General features: G+C 47.5%; 3 protein-coding genes across 3 annotated transcripts; all 3 read left to right on the top strand.

Annotated features, from left to right (window-relative positions):
- Window positions 1-31: 31 nt before the first annotated feature.
- Window positions 32-7,159, top strand: RhiXN_03471 (CHAT domain protein; the record flags this gene model as incomplete). Its single annotated transcript, XM_043323288.1, has 8 exons — window positions 32-125; window positions 192-605; window positions 671-807; window positions 858-1,018; window positions 3,431-4,623; window positions 4,716-6,085; window positions 6,139-6,311; window positions 6,373-7,159. The coding sequence occupies 8 exons, from the start codon at window positions 32-34 to the stop codon at window positions 7,157-7,159; spliced, it is 4,329 nt and encodes a 1,442-aa protein (XP_043178784.1).
- Window positions 7,160-8,578: 1,419 nt separating this feature from the next.
- Window positions 8,579-12,773, top strand: RhiXN_03470 (CHAT domain protein; the record flags this gene model as incomplete). Its single annotated transcript, XM_043323287.1, has 3 exons — window positions 8,579-9,450; window positions 9,498-11,928; window positions 11,973-12,773. The coding sequence occupies 3 exons, from the start codon at window positions 8,579-8,581 to the stop codon at window positions 12,771-12,773; spliced, it is 4,104 nt and encodes a 1,367-aa protein (XP_043178783.1).
- Window positions 12,774-13,068: 295 nt separating this feature from the next.
- Window positions 13,069-20,284, top strand: RhiXN_03469 (SWI/SNF complex protein; the record flags this gene model as incomplete). The annotated part of the gene is made up of 31 exons (XM_043323286.1): window positions 13,069-13,221; window positions 13,271-13,315; window positions 13,372-13,644; window positions 13,699-13,732; window positions 13,784-14,025; window positions 14,076-14,173; window positions 14,231-14,378; window positions 14,431-14,563; window positions 14,623-14,716; window positions 14,771-14,839; window positions 15,373-15,665; window positions 15,719-15,735; window positions 15,791-15,915; window positions 15,977-16,021; window positions 16,063-16,121; window positions 16,502-16,627; window positions 16,682-16,797; window positions 16,845-16,898; window positions 16,960-17,019; window positions 17,061-17,255; window positions 17,313-17,502; window positions 17,560-17,706; window positions 18,457-18,666; window positions 18,721-18,952; window positions 19,011-19,043; window positions 19,109-19,159; window positions 19,226-19,403; window positions 19,452-19,659; window positions 19,718-19,919; window positions 19,976-20,041; window positions 20,092-20,284. The coding sequence occupies 31 exons, from the start codon at window positions 13,069-13,071 to the stop codon at window positions 20,282-20,284; spliced, it is 4,089 nt and encodes a 1,362-aa protein (XP_043178782.1).
- Between the last annotated feature and the right edge of the window lie 184 nt (window positions 20,285-20,468).

Below are 20,468 nucleotides of genomic sequence, written 5' to 3'. Positions count from 1 at the left end.
CTCATATCTATTCTACTGCCTACTACCGACAATGGTGCAAATACCGACTCGCACACGCACTCGTACGCTGTCCTTTTCCGTTCGCGAAGCATGTGGGAGGCAAAGACCGATGACAGAGGAGCCTGGTGAGTCGTACGGTCACCCGCCTTGACGATGCATATGCTAAGCAATGACGTATGGCAGACGCAAAGCGTGCCCGACACCATGCGCCCATTCCCCTACGCTCGACACCGCTTGCGCCCAAGAGCGTGAACTTGACAGTGACAGCGTTCCGGTGCCATTCCCAGCTGACGAAGATGACGAATGGGGAACGGATAAACTCCCGATGGCTTCTACTTCCACGTCCCCATTGACAGTCGCCAAAGGAAAGAAGCTCGTGGCAAAGACTATCAAGCCACTGCCGACGCCACCCACTCCTTCTCTTCCTGACCCAGAGCCCACACCCGCACGGACACACTCGACGAGAGCACGCGTCCCCTCTCCCCTTGCGCCCTACTGGAAACCCACCCCCGTTTCGATCGTGACTCGTCAGCGAAGAGGCCGACTGGCCCCAGAGCCACTAGCACGAAAAGCGATAAAAGCACATTTTGCACGCACACCGCATGGTGCGGCTGTGGTCAAACTCGGAGCGAGGAGGCAATTGCACAGGCAGAGTGCGTGGCTGCCGTAGAGAGGGTCCGGAAACTCAGCGGAGAAAAGGAAATGAGGCCGACGAGACTCGATGTCCCTCGGCCCATGCTTCTCCCCCCTGTACTCATGGATGCGGATCTCCAATTCGACGAGACGCCGACGAAGCGGCCGAGTATTGTTGATCGGCCTCGGTACCCCTGGCGGTACGCTCGCCATCCGACGAGCAGAGTATCCAGTTTCCGTCGGAGAGTGTTCGCTTCCCTACCGCTGCGGGCGTAGAAGAAGATTCGAGCTGGGTCCCACTCAGTGTCCAGAGTGGAGCGGTCCCCGTCGAGGTGGAAGAATGTGATATTGTCGAGATGGAGACGGATGCAGATTGGTCAAAAGCGTGATCGGTCATGTCGGATTAGGGGAGTGGGAGTGGGAGGCAGGAGGAAAAGGGAGGCAAGGTGAAGGGAGAAGAAGAGAGGGAGGCAGAGGCGGCGCAGGACGACGACAATTAACCCCCTTTTGATATCCAGGACATTCTCTGTGCCCCTCTATGAACGTTTTGTGTCTGGACAATCGTGCTTTGGGTTCGGGTTTCGGTCATCACTGTCTTTAAAAATCCCAGTTGTCTTGCTATGCGCTTCCATAGACGGTCGAGCTGGGCGTCGAGACGGGCTGTGCTCGTCTCCGCCAGACAGCTCCCGCTTGTCTGTTTTTCTATCTTTTTATCACTTTGTCTTCTTGATTCGCTTGTCGATACACACCCCTTCCTTTTTCCATGTTTATAACTTTCTACCTACCAAGTGTACCTTTTGTCGTGTTTATTCTTTTTTACGTGTTGGTCACTATAGTACTAGTACACAAATCTAGTTTGTATTTTTTGTGGGTCTACACGGTGCAGTATATGATCCTCGGACGAGTGGTGTCTCTCCCTCGGCGATATAGCACCGAGATTCCCCTGGCGCCAATTTACACGCCGAGTATCCAGGGGCGGCGTTCGGCCCTCCGTCTCGAGTGCGATAACACCTGTGTTTGGAAAGCGAGGGTGTCGTGAAGTGTACGCCACATACTGTTCCGTTCGCGTTCTTGCTTTTGAATCGCATGTGATTGTTCCCGAGTTTATCCCATATGACGTATCCGTACTAAGAAAAATTTAACGTGTGGTGACGATCGCGATGACTACTTTTTAGTCCTCGAGTCCAAGGGGGGGTTGAAAGTCGCGAGTCGCGAGGATGAGAGGGAGTGTGATTATGTACCGCCTCAGGGACGAATATTGGACTGAAAATGGAAGGGGTTAGAGTTTAGAGTTTGGTTACCGGTCGGTCCGGTTACTTGTGCTGGAATATGGAGGGCTATAGGCGCAGGACACAGACATGGTCAGAAACCGAGTACGAGTGCGAACAAAGTGGGGTTGGCGCCGCTAGCGCTCTTGGGCGCGAAAGTGATAGATTTTCAAGAACTAGGCGAGGTCAAAAGTGAAAGAATAAAGCCGATGATATGATTTCGCTACTCGAGTCGATTCTCATAACGTTTCCTTCTTGATCGATCGTGTTTTACGATATCGAGCTCGTACTCTGCAGTTACGTTTTCTTTACCCTCGAGAGTTACGTCCAGTGCTACCTGTACCAAGTCCTGGTACACTATCGATCGTCTCCCCCGCCCTCAGACCCAATCGATCATGGACGTCGAAGTTTTTCAAGTCAAATACACTATGGGGCCCGTATTGGTAACTTTTCCGTGCTGGTTCTGGATGTACCGTACAAGGGCGTAGGAGGACGTACGATCCAGAACAGAAACCCTTTCAGGAATCTTGGAATTCGAGAATGCTTGGCCGAGCCCCAGAATTATGTTCGACCATTGGTGCAACATCCTCATAGTCGTGAAATCACAGAAGAATGCGCTCTATGCGTGAAATACGTTCCGTATAGACGTTCGTTTTTTGTTATCACACAGCCAAGGTTCTAATAAAAGAAAGCTGTTCGAGTGTTTAGGCCCAGGTTTGGTCTCGACTCGAGATCTACGCACAAGAGCAGCATGACCAAGTATGAATAATCCAGCAAATTTCTCAATACCAGGGTTTCCAGAAATTCAACGATAGCGACAGAGAGAAAAGTATTGATCGATCGAGTTGAAGAGAGCTGGACCAGTTTCTCTTGATGTAATTCACTCCGCTTGGACATGTGGTGTGTCAAGATTTCAATAGTAGTACCTGCCAAGTTTTGTAATGCGAGATGGCTCCGATTTTATGTACGGTATAGGCTGTGAAGCGCTCTAGATATAGGATGGATGTATTGGTGCCATGGTCCAGACTCGGGAGCGGGAGGACGAGGTGTAATCATGCCTATATCTTGAATAGTGCGCGCTAAGCTCTGTGGTCACGGGAACAATATCAAGGATCCGAGCCACGCAGATCGGTCACACGAGATATGCGGAACACACCAAAGTCCCCATCAAGCTGCGCTCGGAACACTGTTTATCAGGGGGCACTAGTTGCGCATCGATTGGATAGAACGTAAGTACTATTGTGACAAGATACGAGCAGATGTATCTCACCGCTGCTGTCTCTTGCCCAGAGTAGGAGTAAATATTGGGACGAGTCATTGGAACTTCTCAAGCATCTTGGTAAATCGTAGAATTTAGTAAGTCTCGTGCAATAGAAAGTGAATATCTCGGGATACCGGAGCCTTCCACTTTCTTTTGGGTATCTCACGACTTGGATATTGATACTGAATCTTTGGTACAGAAGGAATACAACACACTTTTCGAGCTATCAAAATGCAGATAACGTTGGCTGAAGTCGAAGAAGACATAGCAAAATTTCCCAGGCGCTCACTTTGGCACCGGATGATATTCCCAATGAGCCCCAGTTGTTTAGTTCATTAGCCGCACTTTTTTATGAGCGATTTAGCATTCTGGGAGAGGTGAACGATCTCAACCAGTCAATTGAGTGGAGATCAATCGCTCTGGATCTTACTTCTGATGACGACCCAGCTTGTCTACAACTACTAACTGATCAAGGCGTCTCTCTGCGCAAGCGGTTCGAACGTCTGGGCGACCTCCAGGATGTGGATCAAGCCATTGAATATGGATATATTGAAGTTTCTTTGACACCACCAGGTCATCCTGAACTACCAGGTCGACTCACCAGTCTAGGCGTTTCCCACAGCTATCGGTTTCAGCGCCTGGGCGAGATGGGGGATCTCGAGAAAGCAATCAAATGTCAAGGTTATGCAGCCTCGCTGAGCCCGTATAATGACCCCCACCTCCCGGGTCTGCTCACTAACCTGGGTATATCTTATAAAAATCGATTCAAGCGCCTTGGTAACTTGGATGACCTCGAAGAAGCAATTGAGTATCAATCTGATGCGGTCGAATTGACTCCAAAGGGCCACCCCGGCTTGCCAGGTTACCTTGCTAATCTAGCAGCGTCCTACACCCACAGGTTCCAACGCTTGGACAAGCTAGATGATCTTGAAAAGGCAATCAAATATGGCGCCGATGCTGTCACAATGACCCCTAAAGATGATCCTCACCTTCCTGGTCTACTTGCTAACCTGGGTGTATGCCACGAGCTTCGATTCAAGCGTATGGGAGAAATTGAGAATCTCGACAAGGCGATAGAATGCGAATCTTGTGCGATCGCTTTAACTCATCGCGACCACCCAGAGTTACCAAAACGTCTCTCTAATCTGGGGATAGCTCACAGAAATCGATGTAAACGTCTAGGAGACCTGAGCGATCTCGATAATGCAATTGAATGCGGGTTCTATTCGGTCATTTTGGCTCCGAAGAATCATCCAGAATTGTCAGGTTACCTTATTAACCTAGGGTCCTCTCACAATCATCGGTTCGAGCGCCTGGGTAAACTGAGCGACCTTGAGAAAGCAATCGAATGCGGGACTGGTGCGGTCATTTTGACTTCGCGCGGGGACCCTGGGTTGCCGAACCGACTCGCGAATCTGGGTGCGTTCCACAGGAATCGCTTCAAGTGTCTTGGTGAACTTGGTGAACTTGATAAGGCAATCGAATGCGAGACTTGCGCAATAAAATCGACTCCTGTAGACCACCCGGACAGGCCAAATCGGCTTGCTAACTAGGATCGTCCCATAGCTATCGGTTTGGGAGCACCGGAGACTTGGAAGACCTCGAGAAGGCTATTGAATATGGGACCCGTGCAATTGATTTGATTCCCGATGGCCATCCAAACTTGGCCTACCTGCTCACTTGTCTCGGTGCATCTCACAAGAGTCTATATGAGCGTTTGGGAGAGCTTGGAGACCTCAGAAAATCAATTGAATATAAATCTCGGGCGATCAAAGCGACGTCCGACAATGATCCGGGACTGTCCGGCCAACTCACCGGCCTAGGAGAGTGTTACGGCCTTCGCTTTGAGCGTTTAGGCGAGCTGAGCGACCTTGAAAATGCAATCGATTGTGAACATCGTGCGGTAACCTTGACTCCCTACGAACACCATGATTTACTAGGAAGAATAAACAATCTGGGGGTATCTTACAGCCAGCGGTTTAAACACCTCGGCGAACTGGGTGACCTCTACGACGCAATCGAATGTCAACACTACGTAGTCGCATTGACTCCTGATGGCCACCCTCAATTGTCACGCCGCTTGTCAAATCTGGCAGCATCTTATAGCCATCGGTTCCAGATCCTGAACGACCCGTATGACCTCGAGACATCCATTGAATGCCAGTATCGTGCAGTCACTTTGACTCCTCAAGGTCATCCTGATCTGTGCTGGCAGCATTTCAACTTAGGCACCTGTTACCTTTATCTATCTCTCTACTCGGGATGTCCCTCTCATAAGCAGGAGTCGTATCACTTCTTCCGTTTGTCCACCCAATCACTTTCTGGTGCACCACGTCTCAAGTTTGATAACGCATTCAAATGGGCAAAGCTCGCTTCTATGCACAGCTTTCTTCAGCCGCTCGAAGCCTATCAAACTGCGATCGACCTTTTGCCCCAGTTTGTCTGGCTTGGCGCCACGACTGCTCAGCGTTATCAGGATCTAGAGGCAGTCGAGAGTTTGGCTGTACAAGCGGCCGCCATTGCTATTACCTCCTCCGATTATACTCTGGCTCTTGAATGGCTCGAGCATGCCCGTTGTGTGGTATGGAATCAAAGTCTTATGCTCCGATCACCACTTGATAAGCTTTGCTCTGTCAACCCAGACCTGGCTGCGCGTCTTCAGGATGTTGCTGATAGCCTGCATACTGCAGGTCTGGAGTCTCGAGAGTCTCGGTCACAAGAATCTGGTTCGATGACTCCAGATCAGGTTGCCCAGAAACATCGTAGTCTTGCCAAGGAATACAATGACTTGTTAGCTCAGATTCGTGAGATTCCCGGATTTGAAGATTTCCTGCAGCCGACGAAAGCAAAAGTTCTTATGAGTGCCGCCCGATATGGTCCCATCGTCGTGATCAACTGCTATGAGGACCGCTGCGATGCGCTTGTGATCCTCCCCGGGCAAGATAATATCCAGCATATCCCTCTCCCCAATTTCAGCCAAGAAAAGGGTCAAAGCACCCGAATCAAGATGGAACACTGATCAGGAGTAATCAAGTGAGAGACGGTATGGTCAAACGCAGGCCGGTAGTTCCCATAGAAGATTTTGATTTCGAAAGTTTGCTGGCGGTCCTATGGTACGATATCGTCAAACCAGTTCTTGACCATTTGGGGTATTTGGTGAGTCTAGCTCTTCGAATATGAATTATAGACACACTGAAGAGTTCTTGATAGAAAATGTTTCAAAGGAAACCTTGCCGCATATAACCTGGTGCCCGACCGGAATATTATCTTCTTTCCATTGCATGCAGCTGGGGATTATGAAATAACAGGAGCAAGGGTGTTTAAATATGTTATTTCTTCATACACCCCCACTCTCACCGCACTTCTTAACTCCACTTCGAACACATTGACTCCAGATTCCAAGGTGCTTATAATCGGGCAAGCAAACACACCAGGTCAAACTGAGCTGCCTGGAACTGACGAGGAACTCGAGTACGTCAAGAAACACATACAAGGCAAAGCAAATATTTCAGAACTTGTAGGCAGCGCGGCAACAAAGACGAATGTGCTTGATGCGATAACAAAACATGACTGGGTGCACTTTGCTTGCCATGCTCACCAGAACGTCCAGGATCCAACAATGAGCGAGTTTTTCTTATACGACGATACCCTTGACCTTGTTTCTATCAACCGAAAGTCGCTTAAAGGCAAAGGCTTGGCCTTCCTCTCTGCTTGCCAGACCGCAACTGGTGATGAGAAGCTACCGGACGAAGCTATACACCTTGCATCCGGTATGCTGATGGCCGGATACTCGAGCGTTATTGGAACGATGTGGCCTGTGGGTGACCAGGATGCACCGTTTGTATCCAACAAAGTATATGATCAATTAATGAAGGAAAGAATAATTGGAAACGGAGAGGCGGGTAGAGCACTTCATAATGCTATCTTCGCGTTGCGTGGAGAGATTGGGGAGAAGGAGTTTGGACGATGGGCACCATTCATTCATATTGGGTTGTAGTTTGATGCACGAGTTGTAGTTTTCAATTTTTGCTGCGTGCGCCATGTACGAACAAATAACACCCAACTTACTATCCCCAGCTGGCTTTTTTTACTTCTTGTTATTAGCGGCGAGTTAAGAGCTAGGCCCAGTCCCTTTGGTCGAGTTAGCTTCTGTGTGACGGTGTGTTGTAATATATTACCACCCCTTGATATTTGCCCCATTCGCATTGCTGAGCAATAAAACAGCCGCGTCACGAGGCTTTGCTTATGACCAAGCTTTAGAAAGGTTGAAACACCAAGTTATCCCAGTGCCTCTGTACTTGAGTTGCGTTTTTCTGCTGCATATGTGTTACTGAATGATTCGCTGAAATAATGCTGCCCAGCTATGACCTTTGCCTTTATTCATAGTATTTAGGGAGGTTCGTTCGAAGAAATCAATTTCTCCATGTATACTATAATTCATTTTGCAAAGGTACAGCATCGAGCTTTATTCTATTCTCCTGATAATGGAAGGTAGATATTGTTGGTAAACATTTGGAACTCAATGGAATGGGCCTCCAACTGCCGAGGAGGGTTTGGTGATCTACAGGTAGATGGTGGGACCTGGCTCCTTGCACAAGCTTAGAGCATGGGTAACACCTGGGTGATCCAGCTACCTGTCCCCCCAGCTTTTCAATAAAACTTTCTAAGGTATTTCAAGTCTTATGCGACACACGAGCACTACCTCCGACGGCGCTTGCGTATGTACTATCAGCACAATCTGCAAACCTCAAAGTCACAGATCCGCTTGTCTATAATGCCACTCGATAAGGAATCAGATTTTTTAGGATAAAGGGTATGTACCGTAGAAAAGCCTTTGATAGTGCGGAAACTACGTTTTCTGATCACATCCTATCCCGATATCGATGGAGACACTCGGTTGGGTCGTGAGCCGGGTCCTATTTTGAGTTTACGGTGAGGTTAAAATACTATAAACAACATTTAAGGTATATATCTCATTCTTATCATTATGCAACGTGGTGCATTGGAATTACTATATGTGGTAAGCATCCTGCATGCAGTGCACGGGGTCTCAATCCACGAGTTGCACAGATCATGTGTGAGAAGGCTGAGGAAGATTCCAGAGTCCACTTGTACCATTGCACTTGTGGACCCTGCGACCTGTTAGGGTAACGTTAAATGTGCCCCTATTCCTAATTCATTGGTATAAATACAAAGAGAAGCAGCCTCAAGCAGAGCACCAAAGGAACAAGGCAAAGCCCAAGCATTCTCTCTTGGATTACACAACGTTCGGAGTTGAATTTGGTGAGCCTCTTTAAAATAAGAAACTAATAGTCTGGTACACTCATAGCCTGGTATTTCTGTTCAAGCCAAATCAACACGCGATCTGAGTACCAGTTGCGAATCTTATTAACTTAAAACGCACTAGCTCATAGCGATGTACCGCAAACTCAAGATTCAGACCGAAGTTGACGAAATCGACAAAGATATTGAACTTTTATCTCGAGTACTCTCTATCAAACCCGATGGTCATGCAGATCGGGCGCTGTTGCTTATTCGCCTAGGAAATTCTTATGATAAACGATTCGACGTCCTAGGACAACTAAATGACTTACACAAAACAATTGAATACAGGAATGTTGCACGTACCCTAATTTCGAATGATAGCACAGACTTACCTGAGCTACTCATCGACTTAACAATATCTCTATGTCAGCGGTTTGAGCGCATAGGCAAAACGGAAGACCTAGACCAAGCCGTCATATATGGGTCCACTGCGATCACATTAACGCCTGAAAATCATCCATCTTTAACAAACCGACTCATTAATCTGGGCGCGGCACATAGTTGTCGCTTTGAGCGACTTGGCAACCAGGAAGACCTCGAGAAGGCAATTGAATGCGAGTCGCGTGCGGTCGCTTTAACTCCTAACGATCACCCTCAATTACCGGGCCGGATCGCTAACTTGAGCATATCCTACAGCCACCGATTTCGGCGTCTTGGCGAATTGAGCGATCTCGAGCAGGCAATTCAATATGGGACCCGTGCTGTCGCATCTACTTCCGATGACCATCCCAGTTTGCCAACTCGACTTGCCAACTTGGGGGCATCCCATAGCTATCGATTTCAACGTGTGGGTGAGCTAAGTAGCCTTGAAAAAGCTATCAAACTTGGGTCTCGCTCTGTCGTTTTGACCCCCCACGGTCATCCTGATATGTCACGCCGGCTTGCCAACCTAGGAACATCTTACACCTACCGATTCCGGCGCTTAGGTGAAGTGGACGATCTCGAAAGGGCGATCAAATGCGAGTCCCTTGCAGTCTCTACGACTCCCGATAATCATCCTGATCTGCCAGGCCGACTCGCCAATCTAGCAGTTCCCTCAACAGTCGATTTGAGCATCTGAATGAGCTGAATGACCTTGAAAAAGCAATCAAGTGCGGCTCCCGTGCAGTCTCTTTGACTTCAGATGAACATCCAAGCTTACCAGGTCGGCTTGCTAACCTTGGCTCATTCTACGAGCATCGATTTCAACGTCTGAACCAACTGGATGACCTTGAACGGGCTATCAAATACGAGCTTCGCGCAATCGATATGACTCCAAATGGACATCCAGACCTTCCAGGCCTACTTGCCAACGCAGGAGCATCATATAGCTCACGATTTCGGAGATTGGGTGAACTGAGTGATCTTGAACAGGCTATCAAATACGAATCTCGTGGGGTCAATTTGACCAATAATGACCATCCCGAACTTCCAGGCAGGCTGTTCAGTCTAGGTTCGTCATACCGCTATCGGTTTGAGCGACTGGGTGAGCTGGGAGACCTCGAGAGGGCGATTGAGTACCAGTCACGTGCAATCAACTTGACTCCCGACGGTCAACCTGACTTACCAGAGCGACTTGCCGGCCTATGCATATGCTATAATCAGCAGTTTAAGCGCACGGAGGAGCCATTAGACCTAAAAAAAGCAATCGAATACGGTTCTCGGGCAGTCTCCTTGACGCCTGACGGCCACCCTGACTTACCGGGTCGGCTTGATACACTAGGATCATGCTACATCCGTCGGTTCAAACGACTGGACGAGCTAGACGATCTCGAGAAGTCAATTGATTACCGGCGCCGTGCAATTGTCTTAACTCCTGATGATCATCAAGATCTTCCAGCCCGACTTAACAATCTAGTGGTATCACTTAATTATCGATTTGAACGACTAGGCGAATTGGATGACCTTGAAGCAGCAGTCGATCGAGGCTCTCGAGCAGTCTCTCTGATTCCCAATGACCACCCTGATTTACCAGCTCTGCTGGCCAATATAGGCACAACCCACAGCTATAGGTTCGGGCGACTGGGGGAGTTGAATGACCTTGAACAAGCCATCAAATTCCATCATGAAGCAGTTATTTTAACGCCTGATGATCACCATGAGCTGCCAGGTCGATTAGCTAATCTAGGGGGATCTTACACCTATCGGTTTGAGCGAGCGGGTGACCTGAGTGACCTCCAGAAAGGAATTGAATACGGGTCTCGAGCAATTGCTTTGACTCCGGATGGTCATCCTGAAATGCCATCCCGACTTGCAAATTTAGGGGTGTGTTATGATTATAGGTTTAAGCAACTCAATAATCTGAACGACTTAGAACATGCGATAGAATGCAACTTATGCGCAGTTGTATCAACCCCTGATAATCATCCTGCTCTACCAGACTATCTTGCCAATTTAGGCACATCGTACTACTGTCAATTTCAGCGTCTGGGCGAAATCGTGGATGTGTTGAAAGCCATTGAATATGAATCTCGTGCGGTTGCTTTGATCCCAGATGGCCACCCTTACCTGTCGTGGCAACATTTCAATTTGGCCAAGGCTTATCTTAGCCTGTCACAATACACAGAAGACCCTAAGCACCAGCAGCAATCTTTGGATTTTTTTCGTTTGTCTGTTCGATCGGCGGCGGGTACGCCACGAGACAGGTTTGGAAACGCATTCAAGTGGGCGAAACAGGCCTCCAGACACAAATTTCTTCGTCCTCTTGAGGCCTACCAAGCGGCAATTGACCTTCTCCCTCAGTTTATATGGTTGGGAGCCACTACTGCCCAACGTTATCAAGATCTATTGATGGCGGAGGCGCTTGCTGTTCAGGCAGCCTCCGCTGCAATCGGCTCTTCAGAACCCGCTTTGGCTCTTGAGTGGCTTGAGCATGCGCGATGTGTAGTATGGAATCAGAATCTTATGCTTCGATCTCCCCTTGATAAGCTAAAATCCGTTGATCCGTGCCTAGCTATGCATCTTCAAGACGTTGCCGATTCCCTATATAGTGCCAGTATGGAATCTCGAGAGTCCCGAGCACAAAAGTCAGTCTCGGTGACTCCCGAGCAGGTCGCACAGGAGCATCGTAGTCTGGCCAAGAAGTACAATGAGCTGCTAGCTCAAATTCGTAAGATGCCAGGATTTGAAGATTTCCTTCGACCAAGCAAAGCAAACGTCCTTGTACGAGCCGCGCGGCATGGACCTGTCGTCGTAATTAATTGTTACGAGGACCGTTGCGATGCACTTGTGGTTTTACCTCAACAAGACAGTGTCCAGCACCTCCCGCTCTCTAAGTTTAGCCGAGACAAAGCCCAAAGTACCCGGGCTGAAATGGAGTACTTGCTGAGGAGTGACCCAGTAGAAGGTGGTACAATAAAACGCAGGCCGGTGTCGCTCACACAAGATATCGATTTCGGAAACTTGCTGTCGGATTTGTGGTACGGTATCGTCAAACCAGTGCTTGATCATTTGGGATATTCGGTGAGATCTACTATTAGTAAAACCTAATCAAACTTTAACCAAAGAATGCTACAAAGAGCAATGTTTCAATAGCAGCTTTGCCGCATATAACCTGGTGCCCGACTGGCATATTGTCCTTCCTTCCATTGCATGCGGCTGGAGATTATGATCAACCAGAATCAAGGGTGTTCAACTATGCTGTCTCTTCATACACTCCCACTCTTACCGCACTTCTTAACACCAGTCCGAGCACATTGACTTGCGATTCTCAAATTCTCGTGATTGCACAGGCAGAAACACCGGGTCAGACCAAGCTGCCTGGAACCATCAAGGAGCTCGCCTGTGTTAAGAAGCACGGACAAAACAAAGTAAACATTTCAGAGCTCATAGACAGCCAGGCGACGAAGATAAATGTGCTTGATGCGATGGCAAAGCATGATTGGGTTCATTTTGCTTGTCATGCTCAGCAGAACATCCATGATCCAACCAGGAGTGGATTCTTCTTACAGGACGGCACTCTTGATCTCGCATCCATTAACCAGGGGTCGTTCAAAAATAAAGGCTTAGCCTTCCTTTCTGCTTGCCAGACTGCGACTGGTGATGATAAGCTGCCAGATGAAGTTATACACCTCGCGTCGGGTATGCTGATGGCGGGATACTCAAGTGTTATTGGAACTATGTGGCCGGTGGCTGATAACGATGCAGCGTTCGTGGCTGACAAGGTATACAGTCAACTAATGAGAAATGGAGAAATTGGGAATGGAGAAGCGGGCAAAGCACTTCATAATGCAATCGCCGCGTTGCGCGAGGAGATTGGAGAGAGGGAGTTTGGGAGATGGGTACTATTCACTCATATTGGTTTGTAGTTTGACGGACGAATTGTACTGTTTGGTTTTCGCTGCGTATACCACCAACTTACTATTCTCGGTTGGCTTTTTTATACTTCTTGTTATTAGCAACAAATTAAGAGCTAGGCCCACACCTTCGCCAAGTTAGCTTCTGTGTGACGGTCTGTTGTAATATATTGCCACTCCTCGGTATTTGCCTCATTCGCACGTCCAGCAATAAATTCTCATGGAAAAAGGCCGCGTCACGAGACTTTGTTTATGATCAAGCTTGGCGCTTGTTCGACCACGTGATCTTGCACCTTCGCGCCTCGCCATGTCCACCACTTATGCCGTTGCCCAGCCTCAGGCCCCTAACTTGCTCCAACCCCCTCAAGAATTAATACGAAAGCGCCGAAAACTTGCTTCCCGTGCTCTTCCAGATGCTGTCGTCCGAGAGTCAGAGAAAGTGGATCACGGACGCGGACTTGTATGAGCAACTTGTCGAACGAGAGAAAAAGTTAGATTGGATTACTCAGCGTAAGCGGATCGAACTGCAGGATGGACTACAAAAAATGATCAAGGTGTGTGTCTTGTTGGGTGTCCTAGGGTGCTATCTTATCAATCAAGTTGCCTGTAGACTCGAAAGACTCTTCGCGTCTTTATTTCGCATACTTGTGCAAACCAGGCCTGGCAAGCGTCGGAAAACACAGCACCTCCAAATTTCGAGACAGGCGAAGGTGTGCCTAGCTGGACGCTTCGTATACAAGGGCGCCTCCTCGAGCCAGAAGGAGCGAACAGCGAAGGTGCTGGCGCTTCGACTTCCGCACCAAAATTCTCGACATTTCTCAAAGCTATGAGGGTTGAGATTGAGCGTGATCAGTCACTGTATTCTGAGCCGAATCACACCGAGGTATGTCCCTGTTGAAGCTTATTTTGGGGCCGTGATTAACCGATTTGCCTTCAGTGGCACAACGCACCACAAGAACAACCTGTCAATGGTCGGTTCTACGTTTTGCTTCTAGTTGACGTATGAGTAACTCCTTCCTCAGGTTTCAATATTACACGCCGTGGTGACCAACCTCTCACGCGAATTCGTATTATGCTTCATCTCGCGCCCAGCGATCCCTCCCTCGTCCGCTTCAAGCTTTCTCCTCAGCTCGCTCATCTCTTGGACATGACCTCCGCTACCCGACCGGATGCCATTTCTGCCATGTGGAACTATGTCCGTTCTCGTGGATTATTTGACAAGGTAGACCGACGGAAAGTTAGGTCGGACGAAGGGTTGCGAACGGTGTGGTATACCAAAATGTTAGATTGGAAGAGGAACTGATGGGATGATAGATTGCGAACGCCGACATGTTCGATTTCCACCATATCCCGGATATTGTCACGCGCCACCTTGTGCAGCAAGAGCCGATCATTCTAAATTATGAGCTCAAGTACGTGTTTCGTTACACTACTTAGACTATTCCTTACTCTGCACTCCTGTGTGCCAGGCTCGAAGCCAACAACCCCAAACCGTCGCCTAAAGCCTACGATATTGTCATCGATGTCGACGATGTAGTACTCAAAACCAAGCTTCAAGAAGCCTATACCGCAATCGCACAGGGTGACCAGCCCGAAATACAGAATCTCGAAGAAAAAGTATGTACATTCAGTTCGACTATTAGGACTCAATCAATCCGACATTACACAGACAAACCAAATCATTAGCCAAATCAACGCCTTGTCCCTCAAGCGCGAATTTTGTAAATCGTACGCTGCTAACCCTCAGCAATTCATCCATCGTTGGATTGCGAGTCAATCTCGGGATCTAGATGTTATCCTCGGTACGTTTCTGAGCGACATATTCGATTTTTTCGGATGATTAACCTGTATTATTGTCCAGGCCAAGGTGGAATGGCAGGGACCGGAAACGCCAAACCAGGAATCAACCTGGAGATGAGGATCTACGGAGGAGCGAGTTCTTCCGACTTCCATGGGTGAGTCGCATGGCTGTCATCTTCACCTGACTTTGTTAATTCAGACGATTTTAGGTGCGCGAGGCGATTGGGGTTTATGAAGGCAGTCGGAGTCTACGAGTTCCGGATGGTGCCACTCGATAGGTGACCTCTTATTGTATGCAGAATCTGAGTCGCTCGACCTGTACTCTCATTGTGTTCGGGTTTATCTTATTTTTCTACCATAACATTTGGACGAGAACTGAATCTTAGCACGTGCGTTTGTCACTGGCGGTACTTTAACCGGTTTATTACGATCACAGTCGGTTGATTGGTTTTTCATCTCATTTCATAAATAATCTGCTTAACCCAATCTCGACTGTTGTCAAGATAGTTTGTTGTAGAGAACGTCGGAATCATGCAAAGTCCCAGTGGTGCGAGCCCACGCGGATGAGGAGATCAAGTATGATCTTCAGGGAACTGGATGTGTTGAATGCAGGCCCTGCTGTTTATAGGCCCTGCTGTTGCCAGGACGCCAGCACATTTTGAACAAGTCTCCAGAGAACCATTGCATTACGAGCGCCGCTCGCTCGGGCGGTTACCTTGATTACATAACTCATTTGCCACATCCGTCGAACTTGTCCACGAGGCATTGCCACTCCCTTCCTCATCCGTCGTACGAATTATAATGGATATAGACGTACCCAGTGTGAGCGGAGAATCCATGTGTCTCTGGATCTTGGAAATCTCGCCGCGACTATCGCCCTTGCCTCTGAGGCATTGGCTGCTGCTGCAGAAGCATTGGCGGAAGCAGCAAGGGCGATATCTACAGTGGGTGATACATTTAAAAATGACGAAGACGCCAATTCAACTAGCAATGTTACTCTTCCGATTAACATACCTGATAAACCTGGAAATTCAAGCTTGGAAAGGGATCAAGCAATCATCACAGAATCAAATCACTCCCAATCAGACCATAATAATCAAAGCAGTACGCGAATCCCAAATAGAAGTTATAAACACGTACTCAATGTATCCTATCAGATTCATTGGCCAGCAGAGTACATCACGATTTGAGCGAGGTATCAAGACTACATCTACCCCGATTCCGTCAAGACCACCAACCCCAGTCATTTATCTATGGGAGTACCGACTTATCATTCTAACACTCAGCAGCCCGAAAAAGCTGCTGGTCCATCGAGGTTGACCCCGGCGCCGGAGCGTGAGCTGAATAATAAATCGTAAGGCTGCCTATTATTATGATTTTGCATTGATGTAATCACCTACCTGAATTTGTACTAGGATTACGCTGCCGCCTTCGCCGTTGCATCAACCCGAAGTAGTCATGTAGTCATTTCACTAATTCCAAGCTCAACTTGTATTAATAGTCTACCCAATACGACGCTCACTCGGGCTGCCGAAAAGAGCTGGGCAAGTGACCGGAATCGTACGTCTATTTAGTCGCGGTGCATTCAGAGATGTAACCCTTGTGAATTTTTTCGCTGCTTACAGAAATACCTCTAGACTTCTGGGGCTATGAAATCGCACCCCGCATTCCCGCCAGGCAGGAACTATATCCCTTGGATCAGCCGGCAGATGCGTTGCATTCATTGCATACATGGCCCTGCAAGCTCGTCTCATTGTTTGTGTATCCCAAGTAGTCGCCAAAGCTATATACCCAAATTGTAAGCAATCCATCCAGGCTCAATCGATAATCGAGGTTTGCTAAATTATGGCCTTCCCCAGCTTAGATCCCTTACGGACAGCAACGTTTATTGTATTGACAAGCCACAGGATTACGTTAAATATTCAACATCTTCGGCGCAGGCCAAGTCGACTTCTCAGGATATTTTATTGACCCCATCCAACAATTGCTTGTTGAATTGGGGGTGGATGCAAGAGTCGCAGCCAGACTGTATTTTGCATTGGACTCAGCCCGCAGCGTTTACTTTTGTGAGTTCCGAACGCAATACCTGGGCAAATATTCGGCTAAACCATATCGATTAGTTACCACTCGGAATGTGGTAAATAGTCTACCTAGAACAATTCTAGCTTGTGTGTTGGTAGTTGGCGAGAACTCTTTTGATGCAAATGCTCATGGAGTTGTGCCGTATCCGAAGGCCGTGCTGGAACATTGTTTTCAACCCCATTCACCTTTTCATATGTTCAGACAAATCGCATCGCAATCGCTTCCAGTGGCTCCAGTAGCCCCAGCGACCCCAGTGTAAGGCCAGCTCCAGTTCAGAAGCTCATATTACGGTATTGATTGCTAAATCCAGAGCTAGGGTACCCCATCCTCAACCACAGCCCTCACCCGCACCCAGATTGAATGTACCGACCCCCAGGTAAGTAATCAAGTATCTGACCATGTACAATAACATAAAAGCTCTCAAACACCCCAATTCATTTCAATAACCCAAGAACAAACCCGGTTACACTTCCAGCTGGAAATTATTACATTGTTCTAGAGGAAGCAACCCATCTCAACGTTATTCCATTGATTGCGTGCATTGCCTCGAATACCAAGAAGGTAATTTGTCATATCCCTGAAGGCGAGGATGTGAACCGTTACCATACTCTTGTGAGTCGTATAATATTTAATCGCACAGAATCTCAATATGTGCGGCCACTCCCCTAGCTCAAATATATCGCCAATCTCAACGTGATTGTAGGAAAGGGCAAAAAGACCAAAGGGCCGACGCAGGAGCTAAAATCGAAAACGAACGGTATCTTAATCAAAAATATTGTACCTGAATGGAATTCATTCTGGTCCAAGTCACTTGTGGACGCCATTATCTATTTCGGAGTTCCTTTAGACCTGACTTATTGTAAGTGATGCTCATATCAAGCCAAGTTCTGATCATTGACTAAAGGATAACATCAAGACTTGAACGAATGCAATCTCAAAGTCGATTATTCGTACTTGATCCTTACCCGAACACAGTATTATAGCATCCAGTCCAAACTATCTTCTCATCGACGGCTGCAGCAGCACCCACTCATCCGAGGCTCTGAGAGTTTTAAACCAGGAGGTTTGCTTCACGCTTTGCGTCAGGATTTGGCACTTCATATATAGCGATATGATTGTTATTGCACGATGTCATTCCAAGTGAGAATCGTGTAGTTACGATTAGGCTTAAAGGTTGTTGTATTAGCTTCTATGAAACAGGCAAAAGGTTTTTGTGGTTCCACGCAGCTGAATTATATGCGGATCTCTTCTGCTTCTCATCCCTAAAAATAGCTGTCACGCACGAGAGCTGCGAGAATAATTTACAGTTCGGGTGATCGTGCTCGACTAGAGTGGATTTAAATAGGGGATATGAGATACAACATGGACTATAAGGGATTGGAGGTGCAAAAGGTCTGATAGGCGGGAATCTAATAATTATTGGCGTGCGAGAGAGTCGCGTGCACACAGGTAGGCGGCTGGCAACAGTCAACGGCATGTTAGCACATAAGTATTGTGGCGACCCACATCCAGGCCAAAATTCTGTCTCGCAAACTACAGAGGTTCCATGGCTCCTCATATGAAATGTTTCAAATACATCTACAAAAATGGCCATATGTATGCGCTTGAAGCGGATCCCTCGGCTACTAGAAACCCGGGGTCGAAGATGATGACATAAGTACAGATTCTTGCCACATCCATCAAATGATCGCCACGAGGCCCAATCACACCCTCCTATCACTTTGACTTTTGTTCACATCATCTATTTTCAGTCCCACCATCAGATATATGAATGACACAAACTGTATGGACGTATACAATCAACCTAACCTAGACGATCTGGCTGCGACGATTGCTTTAGCTTCAGATGCATTGGCCGCCGCCGCGGAAGCTTTAGCTGAGGCATCAAGAGCAATGTCTGATGTCAGTAGCAAGTTTAACAGGAGGGAAATGCCCGAATCTTCAAGTACAATTCCACAATTGGTGGAGATAGGAGAGCAGTCAGGTTTGGTAGATAACTCAACCAACAACAAGAATCAACATGGTGCGCACTTGTGAACTGTATTGTAAATTCCAATTGACAAAATTTGTAAATCAGCCGAGCCAGAACTCCATGCAGACTCACAAATCGGACTGGGTACCCTTGAAACTACATCTCGACCTTCCTCAGTCTTATCAATATCATCGGAATCCGATAGCGAAGTGGAGGTCACATCTGATTCTTTTCTATCACACGGGCAAGTTTCAGGACCTTCTTGCTTTCAAGCTGAAACGACCAATAACTTGCATGGCTCGTGTACTGAGACTGGTAGCCAACTCTACGATCAGCTGTGAGATTATCTATTTAATTTATCTGATACCGCCCTATGTTGACTGATGTATTGGTAGCCCATCACCTGCACCTCCCAATCCGAATTCACGGTAAGCGAGCTTATTGAGTTATCTATGACATTCACATCTCGTCATTCTGATAAACACACAAACAGAATACTCCCCACCCGCTACTCTAGCGACAAACGAGATCAAGGCCTCCCGCTGTAAGTCTGCTTAACAACCTGCGCCCTTCATTAGAAGTTGTGTTCGCTTAACGAGAGGGCTACCAGTTATTTTTCCAGGCTTTTAGAGGTCATGGGCTCCTATCCTAAGATTCCACCAGGTCGAAATTACATCTACTTTGACCAGGATTCGGAAGGACTCGCGTTTGTTGCCTATATGGCGCTTCATGCCAATAGAATGATTTGTATAATTCCAGACGACATGGTGGACGGCTTTTCTAGATTGGTAAGCCTTTGCTCAGATTTGCTCGAACCCTTGACTTAATCATCTCAGCTTGAATCACTTACGCACGCAAATGTCCATCGTGCTGATACGCCAGATCAATTTACTCGCATTTCGACCGAAATTGGCCCCTTCGATATGAGTTATTGCGACATCTTCTGTACCTCAAGTAGCAAGTTTATCCTCAATGCTGCCTCATGCTTGCTTTTATCTCCAGATTGTACTATTCACTGGGGATTGCCATCCAGTTCTTACTACTGTGGGGTTATTTTTTTTGAGAAACCAACATAGATAGCGTGCTAAGTACACTTTCTTAGATATTGCCCTTGCTACACTTCCTCCAACCGCTCGAAATTGTGTCATGGAAATCGGGGAGTATCATTTTGACGAGAGTACACATATGATACAGCCATATCCTCAAGCCGTAATAGATACTTGCTTTCAACCGAATTCTCCTTTCGAGGCGTTGCTCAGAGTCTCTTCTCGGCTCGTTTCTGGGTTCGGCCCTCCCAATTACATGTAAGCTTGCCAATCATCGAAGTACGTGATGTTTGACTAGTTACTTGCCGATCTAGGGAAACGGACCCATTTCCAGCCGGCACGTATCTGTACCCAGGTCCTTTGGGCCTAAATGACACTTCGTAGGCCGCTGATCTTTTGAGAGATTTATATCATTGATGACTATGCGCAGGACATTGGTTCCTTTACAAAGCCATTGGGACGTTAGCGAATCCTTCCCTCCCGGGCATTTTTACATCGTGCTTGACAACTGGGACGACATAGAGATCATTCCTATTATCGGATACATCAGCTCAATGGTCAATAAAGTGATTTGCTGTATACCTTCAAGGCAGAATGTTGAGAACTACTCGAGATTGGTATGACCTATAGCCATATCGCCTCTCTTGATTTTTATTGATCTTGTTCCACTTCATAGATAAACTCAAATTCGGCCACGGAAGTCATTACATGCACTGAAAAAAAACACAAACAAGTAAAAAAACGGTCAAGACATTCAAGTCAAAGAGGAGTGGTATATTGCTTATGAAGGCTACGCAAAAGCCAGTC

This window comes from Rhizoctonia solani, chromosome 3, assembly GCF_016906535.1.
Source record: "Rhizoctonia solani chromosome 3, complete sequence".
Lineage (NCBI taxonomy): Eukaryota > Fungi > Basidiomycota > Agaricomycetes > Cantharellales > Ceratobasidiaceae > Rhizoctonia > Rhizoctonia solani.
This window is presented reverse-complemented; position numbering and strand designations above follow the sequence as displayed.